Consider the following 19,297-nt stretch of genomic DNA (forward strand, 5'->3'; position numbering starts at 1 on the left):
TATCACTTCTGTTCTACTCGATGATTTACCGCCTATGACTACGAACTGTGACCTCTCTGAGAGGAAATCACGAATCCAGTCACACAACTGAGACGATACTCCATATGGACGCAATTTCATTAATAGTCGCTTGTGAGGAACGGTATCAAAAGCCTTCTGGAAATCTAGGAATATGGAATCGATCTGAGATCCCTTGTCGACAGCACTCATTACTTCATGGGAATAAAGAACGATATTTTCTGAATCTGTGTTGGTTATGTATAAATAAGTAATTTTTTTTCAAGGTGATTCATAATGTTCGAATACAGTATATGCTCCAGGATCCTACTGCAAGTTGAGGTCAGTGATATGGGTCTGTAATTCAATGGGTTACTCCTGTTTTCTTTCTTGTATGTTGGTGTGACCTGTGCTAGTTTCCAGTCTTTAGGAACAGACCTTTCGTCAAGTGAGCGGTTGTATATGATTGCCAAGAAAGGTGCTATTGTGTCTGCATACTCTGAAAGGAACCTGTTTGGTATACCATCTGGACCGGAAGACTTGCCTTTATTAAGTGATTTGAGTTGTTTCGCAACACCTAAGATATCTATTTTTATGTCACTCATGCTAACAGCTGTTCTGGTTTCGTATTCTGGAATATTTACTTCGTATTATTTCGGGAAGGAATTACGGAAAACTGTGTTTGGTAACTCCGCTTTAGTAGCACCATCGTCGGTAACATTTCCATCGCTATCGCGCAGTGACGGTATTGACTGTTTTTTGCCACTGGTGTACTTTACATACGACCAGAATCTCTTTGGGTTTTCCACAATATTTTGAGACAATGTTTCAAGCATCTCATTGTTTCTGACGTCATATCTCATTGTCATAACTGTAGTATGCAGGTGGTTCTTACCCCCTCAGCGACTGTTGCTTCACAGTAAGGCATATATGTACCAAGTTTGCTTGAAATCAGTTCAGTGGTTTAGGATGAGATGTGGAACATACATACTCACACGCATACATACATACTTTATGTAATATGTGTGGATTAAAAAATTCCTCTTTTTCAGAAACGTTTTTCTTGCTTTTGCCAATCTGTATTTTATATCTTCCCTATTTTAGCCATCATCAGTCACTTTGTTGCCCAAACAACAAGACCCATCTACTACTTTTAGGGTCTCTTTTCCTAATCTAATTGCCCCAGCATGGCCTGATTCCATGCTACTACATTCCATAACCCTTCTTTTACTTTGGTGCGTGTTCATTTTATGATCTCTTTTCAATACACTATCCATTCCGTCCAATTGCTCTTTCGAGTCCTTTACCGATCTGACAAAATTACAATGTCATCGCAGACCGCAAAGTTTTTATTACTTCTCTCTGATCTTTAATCCGCTTTGCAAATTTCTCCATGGTTTTCTTCACCCCTTGTTTAATATACAGACTGAATAACATCGAAGATTGCTTCAACTTTGTCTCACTCTCATCTGAACTATGGTTTCCGATTCATGCCTTTCGACTTTTACAACCGCATTCTGGTTCTGTACAAGTTGAAAATAACCTTTCGATCCCTGTATATTGTTCCTGCTTCCTTCACAGAGTGTAGTCGAGTCCATATTGTCAAAAGCTTTGTCTAAATTTAGAAATGCTATAAATGTAGGTTTGCCTTTCTTTAACCTACAAGTATCTTCTAGGATGAGTCTCAGGGTTTTGCCTCGCGTTTTCCAACATTTTTCCGGAACCCAAATTGACCTTCCCCAAGATCGGGCTCTACTAGTTTTTTTCATTCTCCTGTAAATGATTCGTGTCAGTATTTTGCAACCATGGCCTGTTAAACGGATGGTTCGGCAGTATTCATACCTGTCAGCACCTGCTCTGTTTGGAACTGCGATTATTACACTCTTCCTGAAGTGATATACAGCGTGTCTCACATAACATACACATCAGATAGTTATTTTGTCATGACTGCTCTTTTAGGGATCTCAATAATTCTGAGGGACTATCTTCTATTCCAGTGGTTTCTTGCCATTTCGATCTTTCAATGCTCCTTCAAATTCCTCTCGAAGTATCACATGTCTCATCTCACATTCACCTACTTCTTCTTTTGTTTCTATGACACTGTCCTAAAGCTTTTTCCCTTATATGTACACTCCATAAATTCCTCACACATTTAGCTTTCCTTTGTTTGGTTAGTACTGACTTGCCATCTGTGCCCTTGATATTCTTAAAGTTTTCTGGGAAGGTCTGTTTAATTTTGCTATTGGTACCTCTACCACTCTGCTAGTTATGCATGTACCTACAGCCTTCCTTTTTTCTCTGGCGCTTTCTGCTTAGCCATTATGTACATTCTGTCAATCTCATTTTTTTAGACTTCTGTGTACATGTTCGCCTCCTTCATTTGTTGCATTTTTATTTGTCCTTTCCTCAGTTAAATTCAGTGTCTTCTGAGTTAGCCAACGATTTCTACCAGGCCTTGTCTTTTTATCTACGCTTTACTGACCTGTATTTCCTATTTCATCCCTCAAAGCTACTCGTTCGTTTTATATTGTACTGATTTCCCCCGTTTCCGACGTTGCCTAATGACACCTCTGAGCCGGCCGCGGTGGCTGTGCGGTTCTGGCGCTGCAGTCCGGAACCGCGGGACTGCTACGGTCGCAGGTTCGAATCCTGCCTCGGGCATGGGTGTGTGATGTCTTAGGTTAGTTAGGTTTAAGTAGTTCTAAGTTCTAGGGGACTTATGACCTAAGATGTTGAGTCCCATAGTGCTCAGAGCCATTTGAACCATTTTTTGACCCCTCTGAAACTTTCGGTATTCTCTGGTTCCTTCAGTTTATCCATGTCACATATCCTTAGTTTCTTACTTACAAGGATGGTACAAAAATATGGGAACGCGGCGAGAAATGCGTGCTTGAACATAAATGCAGGTGCTAGCCAAGCCTGCAGGCTGTGCCGTTGTATCTGACCACAAGCGGCAGCTGCGCAGTGACCTCTACTCTTTGCAGGCGTCAGTCGTGGTCAGAACAGTGTGTGTGTGTAGTTGGGAGTACGTTATGCCGGAGCTAAGTGATTAAATCGTAGGCAGATGGTTCAAAAGACTCTGTGCACTATGGGACTTAATATCTGAGGTCATCAGTCCCCTAGAACTTAGAACTACTTAAACCTAACTAACCTAAGGACATCACACACATCCGTGCCCGAGGCAGGTTTCGAACCTACGACCGTACGAGTCGCGCAGTTCCGGACTGAAGGGCCTAGAACCGCTCGGTCACCGCGGCCGGTGAAGGCAGATTGTTGGTGCTCATCTGGTGGGTGCTTCCGTGACCGAGGGAACCAAAGTGTTTGCTGTTTGCTGTAGCACGATATCGAAGATTTATAATGCGGACCAATGTTTGTGTGGTGAGTAATAGTGACGCATGGTCATTGAAGAGGATTCTGACGAAAAATAGGAGAATGCTAGTTGTAAAAGTCACTGCGAAACTGCATGTCGCATTCGCGAACCCTGTCTGCATGGAAACAACACGGAGTGAACTCCAGAAGTCGGTAAATACAAGGCGAGCTGGAATTTCAAAACCAGTTATCAGTGATGCAAATTCCCATACCAGTTAAAAGTGTTGCCAAAGCCGTCAAAGCTGGCCTGGAGTAATGGAAGGTCGTTTGGTCAAATGAGTCTTATTTCACACTGTTTCCAATTTCTGGCGAGTTTACGACCTAAGAGTGAAACGTGGCTGGGGTTCGATGGCGTTTTGGGTGGCTATGTCGGGATATTGTATGGGATATTGTATGGACCCTATGGTTGCTCTGCAAGGCCTCAGTATTGCCAAGGATTATGTGACCATTTTAGCTGATGGGGTACCTCCCAAGATGCAATGCTTGTTTCCAATTGGTGACTCTGCGTTCCAAGATGACAGCGCCCCTGTTCACACAGCTGGCGTTGTCCAGAAGTGGGTTTGTGAGCGCGTGGATGGAGTGTCGCATCGTTCGTGGCCATCACAGTCATCAGACCTCAGTATTGAGCCTTTGCGGTCTTTGGAGAGAAGAGGGCGTGATCAATGTGCACATCCATCGCCGTTACCTGAACTTGACACTATTTTGCAGGAAGAACGGTAAAACATTCTCTTGAGAACGATACAGGGCCAGTATTTATGTATTCGGAGGAGGCTATTTTGAATGCCCAAGATGCTGTGTTTTTGGTGTTTCCATATTTTAGCTCGGTCACCGTAAATAACCTGAGACGAGTACTGCGATGGTTTCTTTGAAACGGTCGCGGCCGCCTGCTTTCCGTAGTGCGTCTCATCTACATCTACATACATACTCCGCAATCCACCATAAGGTGCGTGGCGGAAGGTACCTCGTACCACAACTAGCATCTTCTCTCCCTGTTCCACTCCCAAACAGAACGAGGGAAAAATGACCGCCTTTATGCCTCTGTACGAGCCCTAATCTCTCTTATCTTATCTTTGTCATTTTTTCGCGAAATTTAAGTTGGCGGCAGAAAAATTGTAGCAGTACTCAAGAATAGGTCGTATTAGTGTTTCATAAGCGGTCTCCTTTACAAATGAACCACATCTTCCCAAGATTCTACCAATGAACCGAAGACGACTATCCACCTTCCCTAGAACTGCCATTACATGCTTGTCCCACTTCATATCGCTCTGCTATGTTCCGCCCAAATATTTAATAGACGTAACTGCGTCAAGCTCTACACTACTAATGGAGTATTCAAACATTACAGGATTCTTTTTCTTATTCATCTGCTTTAATTTACATTTATCTATATTTAGAGCTAGCTGCCATTCTTTACGCCAATCACTAATCCTGCCCAAGTCATCTTGTATCCTCCTACAGTCACTGAAGGACGACACCTTCCCGTACACCACAGCATCATCAGCAAACAGCCGCACATTGCTATCCACTCTATCCAAAAGATCATTTATGTCGATAGAAAACAACAGCGGACCTACCACACTTCCCTGGGGCACTCCAGATGATACCCTCACCTCCGATGAACACTCACCATCGAGGACAACGTGCTGGGTTCTATTACTTAAGAAGTCTTCGAGCCACTCATATATTTGGGAACCAATCCCATACGCTCGTACCTTAGTTAGGAGTCTGCAGTGGGGCACCGAGTCAAACGCTTTCCGGAAGTCAAGGAATATGGCATCCGTGTGATACCCTTGATCCATGGTTGGCAAGATATCACGTGTGACCTCTTCCTCGACTGCCCGCAGAGTCCGGCTGGCGGCGCCGCCTGCTGGTGTCCACCCCCGGCTGCGAGCTGCCCGCCATGGAGCTGCGCTCCGCCGCGGTGGCGCCCTACCTGCAGCGCGAGCCGGCGCCGCCCTGCCTGGGCGCCAGCCCCGCCGTGCTGTCCAACGCGACGCACCTCTGGACGCGGGACCGCCGCCCGGACTGCTGCCTGCAGCTGCTGCTGCCGCGGCCGCGCTCCGACTCTGCCTACTCGTGAGTCTTGTTATATTATTGGACTTCAGATACTTTCCAAATGAGATATGTGTCATAAAAGAGAGGAGTTCGTAAGGATATTTAGCATCAACAGCGCATGTGTAAACAGACAAAAGAGTTTATAATGTGCGCCTGCACCAAGACGCGCGTCCAGCTTTAAAATATTTTAAATAAACACTATGATCCGCTTTAGCACTCCGTCTTGAGGCCACGAGTGGCCTACCGTGACCATCCGACTGCCGTGTCATCCTCAGTGGAGGATGCGGATAGGAGGGGCGTGGGGTCAGCACACCGCTCTCCCGGTCGGTATGATGGTATTCTTGACCGAAGCCCCTCCTATTCGGTCGAGTAGCTCCTCAATTGGCATCACGAGGCTGAGTGCACCCCGAAAAATGGCAACAGCGCATGGCGGCCTGGATGGTCACCCATCCAAACGCCGACCACGCCCGACAGCGCTTAATTTCGGTGATCTCACGGGAACCGGTGTATCCACTGCGGCAAGGCCGTTGCACTATGACCCGCTGGACGCAGATATTTAAATTATTGCCACAGCGCTCGATAGCAATAAGCTGCGAAACATTTGAAAGAACAATCCATCATTTGTTAAGAAATGTTCTAGAGACTTCATTACCGTTTCACATTTCGTTGCCGACTTGTTAAAAAAAAATGGTTCAAATGGCTCTGAGCACTATGGGACTTAACATCTGAGTTCATCTGTCCCCTAGACTTAGAACTACTTAAACCTAACTAACCTAAGGACATCACATACATCCATGTCCGAGGCAGGAGCCGACTTGTTAAGACGTGTTGTGTACCACATCTACAAGTTATATTTTATTTAGTGTCAAAAACCATCTAAATCACCAAGAAAATTGCTTCGGTAAACCGTATGACGCTAAAAACTGCTTATGCGCACGCCAGAACATTTAATTTTTAAGAAATCTCGGCCATACAAAAGTAGCGATTATTGAACTGCTCCATGTACGAGAGAAACATAAAAAAGTAAGTTTTGTATTGATTGTATATTTGTTAAGGCATCGGCCCTGCCGCAGTTGTTACACCGGTTCCCGTGAGATCACCGAAGTTAAGTGCTGTCGGGCGTGGTCGGCACTTGGATGGGTGACCATCCTGGCCGCCATGCGCAGTTGCCATTTTTCTGGGTGCACTCAGCCTCTTGATGCCAATTGAGGAGCTGCTCGACCGAATAGTAGCGGCTTTGGTCAAGAATACCATCCCAACGACCGGGAGAGCGGTGTGCTGACCCCACGCCCCTCCTATCCGCATCCTCCATAGAGGATGACACGGCGGTCACTCGTTCCCTGAAGACTGAGTGTATGTTTGTTAATGTCTATTAGTTCAACGTCTTTGTTCTTTGAGAATATATCGATGGTTCCCTTTACAGAAAATCTCTGCTTAGTCTTTTCTTTAAACTCACCATGATTTTTCAGTGTAAGTAAGCTTTGTTACAGGTTCGTTCTTCATCGTGGTATCTCGATTGTATTCGGGAGCACATTAATGTGTTCAGTTTCCAATCTGATAACTTTTTACAAAATTTCACTGTTTTGCATTCATTTCCATTTTTTTTAATTATTCAAATAGGTTCCTTAGGTATTTTCATCGAAGATTCTGATTGCGTGAAGGCAATCCGCATCAAAGGTTAGTCACGAAACCACCTTCGCGTAATTAAACGTTACGTCTCCTGCACACACTCGAGAACCGTCGCATCGGCGATCATACATCAATTTTTGTCTCTTTCCAAGTCGTACCAAAAATGGCAAAGCAGAACTGCTGTAAGTAATCTAGTGTTATAGGTTGCATTCTTTATCTTGTAGGCAAACATTGCCAGGCATTATTATAATTACTGTCATATTTGATTAAATGTATGTAAATAGCAAAATCTATAACAGCACAGTCTGCTCTGCTCACCATTCGCTGCCTGCTACGATATTTTAAAATCAGGGCAAAAAGTTGATTTTGGCGACCCCTCTCGAGCGCTTGAGAAAGGACGTCAAAATTTTTTTTTAAAAAATCGATTTTTCAAAAATATGTTCGTTGCGAACATCTTTCTGAAGAGTGTGATGTAAGACATGTTATTCGGTCTCAAGAGTGCCGAAGTGCAGTGCCACGCCTCTTCACACAGCATGTTTCTGTCCCACGTCACTGCGTTTCGCTCTGTGAAATTCAACGTGTATATTTTGTAACGGAAGCCATCAAACCTATTTTCAGGCAGTGGAAATTAAAATTTCCTTTGATCCTCACCTGCTCCCTCTTGGCCCGTTTGACATCCTACCCCCCTTAAAGAAAAACTCACAATTAATACTGGGAGGCATTATTTGTCACCGGGAGAATAAGGACTCTTCAGGAAGTCTGCACTCTTTACTGCCTATTAGCTAATAATTTTCTCTTTTATGTGACACAAAATTAGATATAGGAACCACAAAATCAGTAAAGACAAGAGACAAGCAAGACAGTACACATATCTGGAGTACTTAGGTCCCAGCATTTTTTCTCTCTAATCTTACTACGGCTTTACATGGAGTACTTTCCTTTTTCTGCGAAAGAATTTATTACCTCGTCAAAGTTCATCAAACGTTTTGCTACATGAAAAATCGAAATGTTGCTGTCTAATGCTGAAAAAGCTGTTAATATGAATAATACCCAAGACTGGCGTGCTTTCTCTATTTGAATACGTATACTTTGTCTGCTAGATAAAACGAAATACTCCTTTCTAATATTGCAGTGATTGTAACACACGCTAAATAAGCAAGGCCATTTTGGCACAAATGGTCATTTTTATCTACTTCATTTATATAAATAACACAACAGAACATAATTCATAAAATACCGATATCAAATGCCTATTAGACCTACTACAAGCGAAAAGTTTTATGTTAAGATATATTTTCACATTTCACGCACAAGCTCCAGTTTCTCAAGCATGCGATCGAAAAGTAGTAGTACGAAATTTTTATGTAAATATGGAAGCCTCATATTCTTCCATATAATTTCTCGATGTCTCCTTTATCGTTCTGAAAAACCATCTTGTCATCACTAATTCCGTAACTATTCCTGCCATTGTCAAAACTCATTCTCCGGTTAACTTGACTAATCCTGCGAGAATCACAGGTTCACTTATCCCGCATTTATTCTCCGGCTAGACGTTATCATGTGTTCGTGCAATGCGCTTTGCGCGCTATTCCGAGAACAGAACCGCTAACTGGGGAGTGTGCAACTGGCAGTGTAGCAATCTGGCGAAAACTTACTTTCAAAATTTCATTTTCTTGGATGTACCGAGAAGATAACGTGTAATCTTTCTTACCTTCTATTTACACTCTGGTAGTCTGAATGTATGGGCCGGCCGGCGTGGCCGAGCGGTTCTAGGCGCTACAGTCTGGAACCGCGCCACCACTACGGTCGCAGGTTCGAATCCTACCTCGGGCATGGATGTGTGTGATGTCCTTAGGTTGGTTAGGTTTAAGTAGTTCTAAGTTCTAGGGGACTGATTACCTCAGACGTTAAGTCCCTTAGTGCTCAGAGCCATTGGAATGTATAGATTTCGCTAATATTTATAACAACGCTGATCCTTTGCACACCAATCAACGACATTAACAGTGACTGGCATTCACCCTTTCAGGTTTGTTCGGCTCAGTTCCTATAGCCGCATCCCCTTTTGTCTGCGGGAAAGTTTTTTATTTGTAGATCCGATCGGGATTCCCCTGGCAAAGGCATGGCGTATACTATGCACGCATCCAAAAATCAACTTATGATTCGTTCAAAAATCAACTTAGAATGTGTTCAAAATGTTCAAAAACCAACTGGGATGCGTTTCAAAATCAATGAATAATCGATAGACCAACGTGCGCTGGATGGTAAGGCACTTTGTGAAACAAGACTTTTTCCTCCTGAATATGAATTTTGCAGCCCCAGAAATTGCCGTCCGGGGCAGATACCTAGGTCCCCCCCCCCCCCCCCTTATAGATCCGGGCCTGCCTGCTGCCTCAACTCCCTATACCTTCCCTACACCTCCAGTGTGCGCTGGTGTGCGCAGATGGCTGGTTAGACAACATTTTTCCACACAACCGACATATCCAGACACAGATTACTGGGAAATAATATGGCAGTGTGACCATTGTTCGCCTGTACGACGGCTTGACTCAGCTGGGGACTCAGTTAGGGGTCTAAATGTCGGCCATTGCTCCTGAAGAGCCGAAACCCGATAAGATAGTGTGCTGGACGCTGGGACCTGGAGCGAAGTCGACATTCTATCTCATCCCCATGCCACAGCTCTGGACAGGCCTGTCCATATCAGGATACGTCGTGTCCACAAACCATTGCTTCACAAATGGAGTGCACTGTCATCCTGCTGCAATCATCGTCTCAGAATTGTTCCTCTACTGTACACAGTACACAATGCTGTAAAATGTGCTCATACCCTTCTGACTTGGTTTGTTTAAAATCAGTAAGGGACGACAACACAACCATGAGAAAAATACTACCTCCTCTGTAATTCACTGCAACACTACACGTGACAGGAGACAAATTTCTTCAGATGTGGGCCAATCCAAAACCCTTCCATCGGATTGCCACAGTGCTACCCATAACTCCAAATCTCTCCAGTCATCCGCTCTCCAGTGGCGTCGCCCTTCACATCACTTCAATTGTCGCTCATCTCTGAGTACAGAAATGTACTGCTCATTAGCACCTTCTCCACCATTGTACCCCATTCTTTTTAACTCCCTATGCACAGTCATTGTATAAGGCGTACTGAAATGTCCCTGATGGCGACATCCAATGAGTAGTCCACATTCGAGGTCACTGAGCTCTCCAGTCTTACCTATTCTGCTGTTACTGCTTCTCTACTGACAACACAATACCGCCCCCCCCCCTCCCACCGGGCCCCTGCCTCATTTTACACTGACATGGCCGTCTCTCATAACACCTAGTGGCTGTGCATCACTTAGGTCTGTCCGGATGCTTTGGTCAGATAGTTTTATCATTTGGCGCCCTCACCCCATATGCCCCACTACCTCAGACATTACTTTCTTTTCCTTGGACTTTTGCTAACATGTATAAAAATGTTTCAATCGTGATTTCGGGAAAATCATATTCCCACTTCAGATGTAGAAATTTACCGAAACAAGGGGGGAAATATGGTGTAAGTGCAGTATGCACGGAACTATGACGGCTCTTCTTCCCGGGCACTCAGACCGGTCGCTAGTTTACGCTTTACACCACGCTTCCCGCTCGCACCACTGCGTCACGTCCGCCTGTTCCACAGTGCAGTCTGGCGTTCAGGGCATGCGACCACCTCGCAGCTGACTACGTGAGTTTCTCTTTTTATTGTTCGATTTCAGTGCTTTCAATTTTTGCTCGGTTTTTCCTCACGTAGTTTGATATCCTCACTCGTTTCGTTTCCCTCTCCTGGTTCCCTCTTTTCTAAACTGACTAACCCGACCGCACTTGCTCGATTATGTTCGTAAGCTAACTACCACCGGTAGTTACTTTTTTACAGTTCCATGCATAAACTATCTTTCGTCCCATGTTGAAGAAAATGTATACACCTTAAGATGGAAATATGATTTTCCCGAAGCCGGTCGTGTTTATAATAAAACATCACAACTGAAGCGGATAGTTTGTCTCAGCATGCAGGTAAGTTGTGGATGTGCTGTAAACAAAATCCTATGCCAGTGATCGTCGAAGTGATTCGTATGTTTTTCTTTTACGAGTAAAATAAGTTCCTCTGTAATAGAAATGAATTCTTGACTCTTATATTCGACAGCTAAACATAAAAAAATCATTACAATTTCAGGTAATTCCTAACCTCTTTTAACTGTTTTTAGTGAAAGAGAAAAGAACTAGTCTCTTCGTATTTTTCTAGCTTCAATAAAAATGTGTATATTGATTTGGATGGAAAGAACTACTGTATAAAATTTCTGTTACTTTTTTAGTTTCGTAATGGAATTTTTTAATCCTATAACTTACAGACTGTTTCACTCGGCATCGGCAAATGTGCAAAAGAAATACAAAAAAAGAAATTATTATCTGCATAAGGGACTGGGCCTTTTCATCCATTCCATCTCCTTCAAAATCGGTTGAGTTATCTTTTCATCTGTCTAAGTTTTTTTGCCTCTTGGTTTACATTGATTCAGTCATTCTTGCATCTGGCGTAAGGTTCATGTGTTCTTTCCGTCTTAGCTGATGTTTTTATAATGTGTCTGTTTCACATATTCATGTCTTCTCGAATTTCGCGATTTCTCTTTTTATCTAAGTATATTCAGCCATGTATCTGAGGATCTTCACTCCCTATGCTCCTATTCTCTTTAAATCTCTCTTCTTAAGGGCACAGTTTTCGCATCCACAGAGAAGTGCTGTTATAACCATAACAGTATACAGTATCTACGTTCTCGGTATAGTGCCTCAGAAATACTGAAACTGGTAACTTATTTTGTATTTCACCATTTGTCCTGCATCTAACACTTGAAGTCAAATATCTAAAGATATTCACATGCTCTACGACCTGCTTCTCGATTTCAATATCACACTCGCGTGGACTGGTGTTCTAAAAATTCCACTTGGTCATCAACAAAAACTATGTGCTAACATTGACATAGTTTTAAAACATTCTGTTGGCAGTAACCAAGTTTTGGTTACATCGTCGATATCCATATTAAAAAGAGTGGATGAAAGGGGAGTCTCCTGTTTAGCTCTTTGGACTCTTTCACCCGTATTATGTCTGTTGCCCGCTATTTTTATTTGTATTTTGTTATTAATATATCAACTCTGTACAGCTCTTTTAAGACAAGATGCCGTCCCTCTGTTTCTTAAAATTTCCCACAGTTCATTCCGGTTTATTTCGTCAAGCCCCTTTCTCTAGTCAATGAAGGTGAGAAAAAGTCGGGAAATTGAATTGAGGGTAAAATTTTCTGGCACATTAAAACTATGTGCCGGACCGAGACCCGAACTCGGGATCCATGCAGTTTCGCGGGCAGTGCTCTACTGACTGACATTCGTTCGGGGGAAGTCGAAACGAATACTTTTATGTAAAACACTTTTGGCCTATCAAGCCGAGAAACAATCTCATAATGGCCTACAAAAGGAACCTAAGTTACAGCGCTTGCGCGCCGAGTGAGGTTTTTAATATCCTCTCGGCCTCTTATGCCACCGCCTTTCGTTAACATCAGTAAGTTAACCTTCCCTGTGAAAGACTTTTCAGCAAGCCGTGCAAATACAAACTATCGTTACCAGTTGAATCTAAACTTAGCCCTTGCAAGCACAGTACTCTTGTAGCAACAAGGCCAGCGAAACAATGTGATTTAATTGTTAATCTGAAGCTTTCAAAATTCACAAAACTATGGAGTAAAATTTACACAAACGTCAATTTTACATTTCGTAAGTGGAACAATATAAGGTTTTTGATACCCAAGTGCCTTTTTAGCCCATATTTCGTGCGGCACGCATGCGCTGTAACTTGGCTGCTTTCGTATTACAAGTTGAGGTTGTTTTTCCGGCTTGATAGTCTTGTATATACGAGGGTTGTTTTTTAAGTAAGGGCCGTTCGCGCGTATAGTCCCATAGTTCAAGCGGACGCCGCAACAAGCCACCGCGCCACTTGCCGGCATCCTTCCCGTTCACACTGATGCAAGTTGCAGCTCTGTAGCTGCCGCTGTGCTACTTTATAATGTTTACGATTATCCGCGTGTGAGATACGGTCAGTGATACGTTTTTTGACCGCGAGAAGCCTATCAGCTGCAGAAATTCATCGTCAGTTAACAGAAGTTTATGGCTTGAATGCAATGAGTGAAGGTAAAGTGCGTCAATTGGTTAGAGAGTTTAAAAATGGCCGTCAAAACGTCCATGACGAAGAATGCTCAGGCCGGCCCTCTGTGATCACTGATGATTTGGTGGCTGCAGTCGAAACAAAGATTCGTGAGGACAGAAGATTCACAATTTCCACTCTTTCTTTGGAATTTCCACAAGTTTCAAGATCGGTTTTGTACAAAATTGTGTCTAAAAACCTAAACTTTAAGAAACTGTGTTCTCGGTGGGTACCCAGACTCCTCGCAGAGGACAACAAAGGGAAGAGATTTGCCACTTCATTGGACTTTTTGATTCGTTACGAGGAAGAAGGGGTGACATGTTGAGTCAAATTGTCACTGGAGATGAAACATGGGTATCCTATATCACTCCCGAAAGCAAGCGACAATCGATGGAATGGCGACGCACAACCTCACCCATCAAGGTCAAAGCCAAACAGACGCTGTCGAAGTGCAAGATTATGGCAACTGTGTTCTGGGACTGGCACGGTGTTTTGCTAGTGGACTTTATGCCACGAGGAACGACAATCAACTCAGATGCCTACTGTGCAACTCTAAAGAAGCTCCGCAGAGCAATTCAAAACAAAAGGCGCGGCATGCTGACAAAAGGAGTTTTGCTCCTGCACGATAACACTAGGCCTCACACCTCTCAAAAGACTCGGGATTTCATTGATTCTTTTGGCTGGGAAGTTTTGTACCATGCACCATACAGCCCCGACCTTGCTCCTAGCGATTTTCACCTTTTCCGGTACCTGAAACACCATCTTGGCGGGCAGCGCTTCAATGACGACGATGAAGTGAAAGCGGCCGTGAACTCTTGGCTGTCGGAGCAGGCGGCCGAATTCTTTGAAGAGGGAATTAAAAACTTAGTTGTACGGTATGACAAGTGCTTAAATAAACAAGGCAACTATGTAGAAAAATAGGTAAAAGTGTGTAGTATCAGAAAATAAAAGTTTTTTTTTACAAAAGTATTTGTATCTTTTTTTAAAAATAAAAACGGCCCTTACTTAAAAAACAACCGTCGTAATTGTTCGTGTCGACTTCCTCTACACCTCTGCGGTACGTTGCAGACAGTTAGCGCTTACACGCTGCATATGCCCACTACCTGCAGTCGCTCACTCGATCCACTGCACTTATTTTATAAGGGTCCAGTTTGAGCAGTGCTCGAGGCTGTCAGCAAATGCCGCTCAAGTGATAAATACAGCAGCCGTGGACTCGGACTTGTTTCCTTGTCCACTCTTAATTCATCGTTTGTTATCTGCAAAAAGTACTGCGGCACCGAAGAAAGAGCTGGAGTTATTCAGAAGCCAAGAGCCACTCGGCTCGGTAACCCCGGAGCACCCTGCACGTAAATATGTAAGAGTAGGCGCTGCAGACGAGGAAGGAGCAACAAATAACACGCATACATAATCTTAAAAATATTACCTCTCCCTAAACCACAGTTCATATTTGACTGTCACTTTATCGCAGTCATTTCAACCCAGTGCAGTTGATATGAGCCATGATTAAAGGTAAAGTTGCCAGGAATAATAAAATAAAAATTACTCAGCAGTCGGATCGCTCACCAGTAAAGCTGTTAGAAGAACTACCTCTGCAGACAGGAAGAAAGTCATTAGTCATTGACAGCTTTTTTAGCAGTTATTTAGCAGAGGAACTGATCATGTCATTCAACAAAGACGGTAACAGTGTCGCTTCAAACGTCTGTGTTAGCGACGAGAGAAATGCCAGTTCTGGTTTTTTTCCCCATTCTCAGGACAATGTAGATGCTCAAGCTGATTCAGAAGAGTGACTATGCGGTTCAAGTATGTGCATACCAAAGTTTCGACTATTAATAAGAAGGCCGTTACCGGCATCTGATTCCGAAAGAAGTTCGTCTGAGCAACTTTGGTCTTTTACACGCAAAGAGGAACTTCGGTCTTTAACACGCAAAAGAAATCTCTCATTGTTTGCAATTTAATTTCTGCAGTACCGAGGTAGTATTTTTTGTATCGTTATTCTTTTTTTCTTCCAGCCCTGTAAGACGAATTATCTCGAGTAACACGCACCAGTTTTTTATTTTGTTACAAATAAGTAGAAAATGTGATCAGAACACGAAAAACCGGATAATTACGAGGGGCGTTCAGAAAGTAAGCTCCGATCGGTCGCGAAATGGAAACGACTATGAAAATCCGATAAAGCTTTGCACAGATGTGTTGGGTAGTGTCTCTAGTATAACCCCAGTTAGCATCACGTCGCTCTTCTCATTTCTGAGCTCGCAGTGAGTGCGTAAAGATGTCTAGAAAATAGTGTCTGCCGCCAAGTACGAGGGCCTGGTGAGAAATTTCGCCTGAAGCTATGCAGCTAACATTACATAACTGTCGTGCTGTTTCTTCTTCAAGACAATTCTCAGCCGCATTCTGCAGGGGCAATGAAGATGCTCCTGCATCGTTTTCAAATGGAAATGTGAGATTACCCACAATACAGTCCGCAATTGTCTCCCCCTGAGTTTCATCTCTGGTCACATGAACCGCTGTCTTTGAAGACAACATTTTGACACAGACAACGAGGTGTAGGCCAGCGTGGAGAATTGGCGGAAAGCACTGGCGGCTGCCTTCTATGATGAGGCTATTGAAAAGTTGGTACAACGCTATGACAAAAGTCTAAGTCAGAACGGCGACTACGTAAGACGTAGCTGAAAGGTGTAGCTAATTGTTACAAGTAAAACATTTCTGATGTTCACTGTGGTTTCAATTTGATCGGAGCTTACTTTCTGAACAGGCCTCGTATAAATCTAGCGATTAGTTCCTCCTAATGAAACCAAACGGGCTACCGCTTGGCTTCTGACGCGAACTTTGCGATATAGTTCCCACTTACATTATCTCTTGTGAGAGATCTCTGATAGAGTTTCTGTTTTGGGCGGATAAAAACATAGTGTACTCTTAAGATCACATTCATATAATTACTTACCTAAATTTCAAACAAATAATATTTCTTGAATGTCGAAAATTCGGTAACGTTATCAGGAAATGTATTTTCGTAAACTCGCCCTATATCATCTCAAAAATTGTTGCTGTATATCAAACTAAAATGAAAACGTAGTGAGCCTCTTTCAAAAGACTCTGATGTCAATACCTTTGTACACGGAGTAGTTCGTCAATTTGTGTGACTTCAGTGAGATGTAAATCCTGTTTACACTCGAGCGACCTGAAGCGATTACAAACGAACGAGGATACGCAGATATTTTCCCAGTGCTCGCTACCATTCGCTTGTACCTATGAACAAGCGTTTACACTGAACGGAACACAACAGGAGGTAACGAGAATAGTGTACCAACCTTAGCATTTCTACCTTTTGCTGTTTCACGCGATATTGCCCCGATTCAAAACTTTGGTATTCAGAGAGGATTATTTTGCACACGAAACGCTCCGTTTTGACGAAGCAAGCAAAATACGAGGATTGTCCAGAAAGTAAATTCCGATCGGTCGCTAAATGGAAACCACAGTGAAAACCAGAAACGTTTTATTTGTTAGGTACACCTTCCACCTACTTCTTCTCTACATAGTCACCGCTCCAACTTCGAGTTTTGTCGTAGTGTTGTATCAAATTCCCAATATCCTCGTCATAGAAAGCAGCCGGCTGTGCTTTCAGCCAGTTATCTGCACTGCTCTGCAGCTAGCTGTCTGTGGAAAAATTTTGTCTTCATAGCCAGTTGTCCTTGTGAGCAGAGATGAGGCTCAGGGGGAGCCAATTACGGACTGTATTGTGGGTGATCAAGCACTTCTCATCGGAAACGCTGCAGGAGCGTCTTCATTGCTCCTGCAGGGTGCGGCCGAGAATTGGCATGAACAAGGAACTGCTCGACAGTTGTGTTATGTGGGCTGCATGACACAGGCGAAATCTCTAACCAGGCACTCATACTTGGCGGGAGACGCTATCCCCTAGGCATCTTTACGTGTGCACTCAAAACTGAAAAGAGCGACGCGACACGATCGACGGGCATACTAGAGACACTGACCAACACATCTGTACTAACCGGATTTTCCCATTGGTTTCCATTTCGCGACCGATCGGAACTTACTTTCTGGACAACCCTCGTTGCTTAGGCAAAGAAGAATTTAGCTATCTGAATTTGTATGTGAGCGTGAAACTTGTGGAGGTAGTGAACTTAACACTGAACTGAAGCTCCAATCTTCCTTAGCGTTACTCCAAAACTGTGTACATATTGTAGGAGTCCCTAGATGAGGCGTCCTATGTGGGTGTAGAATATTCTAGTGGGGATGCGGAGGTGTGGTCCTGTAGTGCGCCAAGGCGCTAATAAGACATCATACAGTTAACGGTCCGAGTTTTATGGTCACTCTGTCTTGTACACAGTGTATAGCTTGTCAGCTCCCGGCAGGAAATCTGCTGGCACAGGCCTGGCGTTGGCTGAGTTCCGTGCCTCAGGCCTGTCGTGGAGGATGCGGTGACCGGCGCGTCCTGGCAGCCTATCCTAGCTGTGGACATCTGTCGTAGCCTCGACGTTCTCGTTAAGGGGGGTAGGACGTCAAACGGGCCGACTTGGAGCAGGAGAGACACCACAGGACATTTTATTTTCTACTGTCTATACTTTTACAAATAAATTCATAAAACATTGTCAACATGACCAGGAAGGATTCAAGATTCACACTCGTAGCAGCGGAAGTTCAAAAAACTAACAAAATAAATTTTTTTTAGATATGAAATTTCATCATTTTTTCGCTTACTGTTGGCTGCATTTGTTGCTATAGGTACATTTTTCTTCACAAGTAAGAGAGATTCTTTGATGAATTTTGCACAGCATACAAACCATACTTACAGGTGTATGAAACTCTAGAATTTTCCAAATCTATTAAAAACTGTGGTAAAAATTCAGATAATTAACTACAAAATTTGATTTTTTTCTAAACATAAAATTTAAAACGAAACAGCTCATTCATTTTTTCATAAATTAAATAGATTCTAGAGTTTCAGACACCTGTAAGTATGATTTGTGTGCTGTGCAAAATTCATCGAACAGTCTCTTACTTATGAAGAAAAGTGTTCCTATAGCAACAAATGCAGCCAATAGTAAGTGAAAAAATGATGGAATTTCACACGTAAACAAAAAATTATTTTGTTATGTTTTTGAACTTCCGCTGCTACGAGTGTGAATTCTGAATCCTTCCTGGTCATGCTGACAAATTTTTATGAATTTACTTGTAAAAGTAGAGACAGTGGAAATTAAAATGTCCTGTGGTGCCTCTCCTGCTCCAAGTCGGCCCGTTGCACGTCCTGCCCCCCTTAAGTGTAGCTGCGCTGAGATTCGGCCCCGGAAATCTGCTTGCTCTTGTTATCGGTTGTCGTGATGACGTGTAGGCAGGAGATCCAACAGCGACACGGAGGACAGCCCGAGAAGTTGTCCGAGGGTACAGCTTGTAAGGCAGGACTCGTACTGCCCAGGAGCGGTGGCATAGGTGCCCTGATCCCAAGTTAAATAACTTGCAGATGGACACATCGGTTCTTGATTCACAGAAGATCAGCCTGATCCTCATCTTCAAAATGGTTCAAATGGTTCTGAGCACTATGCGACTTAACAAAAAAATGGTTCAAATGGCTCTGAGCACTATGGGACTCAACATCTGTGGTTATAAGTCCCCTAGAACTTAGAACTACTTAACCCTAACTAACCTAAGGACATCACACACATCCATGCCCGAGGCAGGATTCGAACCTGCGACCGTAGCAGTCGCGCGGTTCCTGACTGAGCGCCTAGAACCGCTAGACCACCGCGGCCGGCTGGGACATAACAGCTATGGTCATCAGTCCCCTAGAACTTAGAACTACTTAAACCTAACTACCCTAAGGAAATCATACAACACGCAGCCATCACCTCATCTTCGGGTAGTCATGGGTATCGCAGAGATGAAGGTCCTTCCACAGCAGGACAAATGCATACTTGTAGCGGTAGACTCCAAGCAGGCGGTGGCCGGTAACACATAGTCGTATTCCCTGGGCATCCTGCAAGTAATAGAGCTGACCTTCCATCGACATCAGTGATACAAATG

General features: G+C 43.6%; 2 protein-coding genes across 3 annotated transcripts in view; one reads left to right on the plus strand and one right to left on the minus strand.

The window, feature by feature from the left end:
- LOC126237173 (uncharacterized) overlaps positions 1–19,297 on the minus strand; it is a 753,602-nt gene that overhangs the window by 491,964 nt on the left and 242,341 nt on the right. The gene's annotated exons all lie outside the window — the stretch shown is intronic.
- Positions 1–19,297, plus strand: part of LOC126235410 (uncharacterized) — a 334,748-nt gene that overhangs the window by 39,538 nt on the left and 275,913 nt on the right. Inside the window, exon 2 of the mRNA XM_049944132.1 lies at positions 5,211–5,442. Within this exon, the coding sequence (XP_049800089.1) occupies positions 5,211–5,442 (232 nt within the window). The remainder of the gene's footprint in view (positions 1–5,210; positions 5,443–19,297) is intronic.

Source organism: Schistocerca nitens, chromosome 2 (genome assembly GCF_023898315.1).
Source record: "Schistocerca nitens isolate TAMUIC-IGC-003100 chromosome 2, iqSchNite1.1, whole genome shotgun sequence".
NCBI classification, from domain to species: Eukaryota; Metazoa; Arthropoda; class Insecta; order Orthoptera; family Acrididae; genus Schistocerca; species Schistocerca nitens.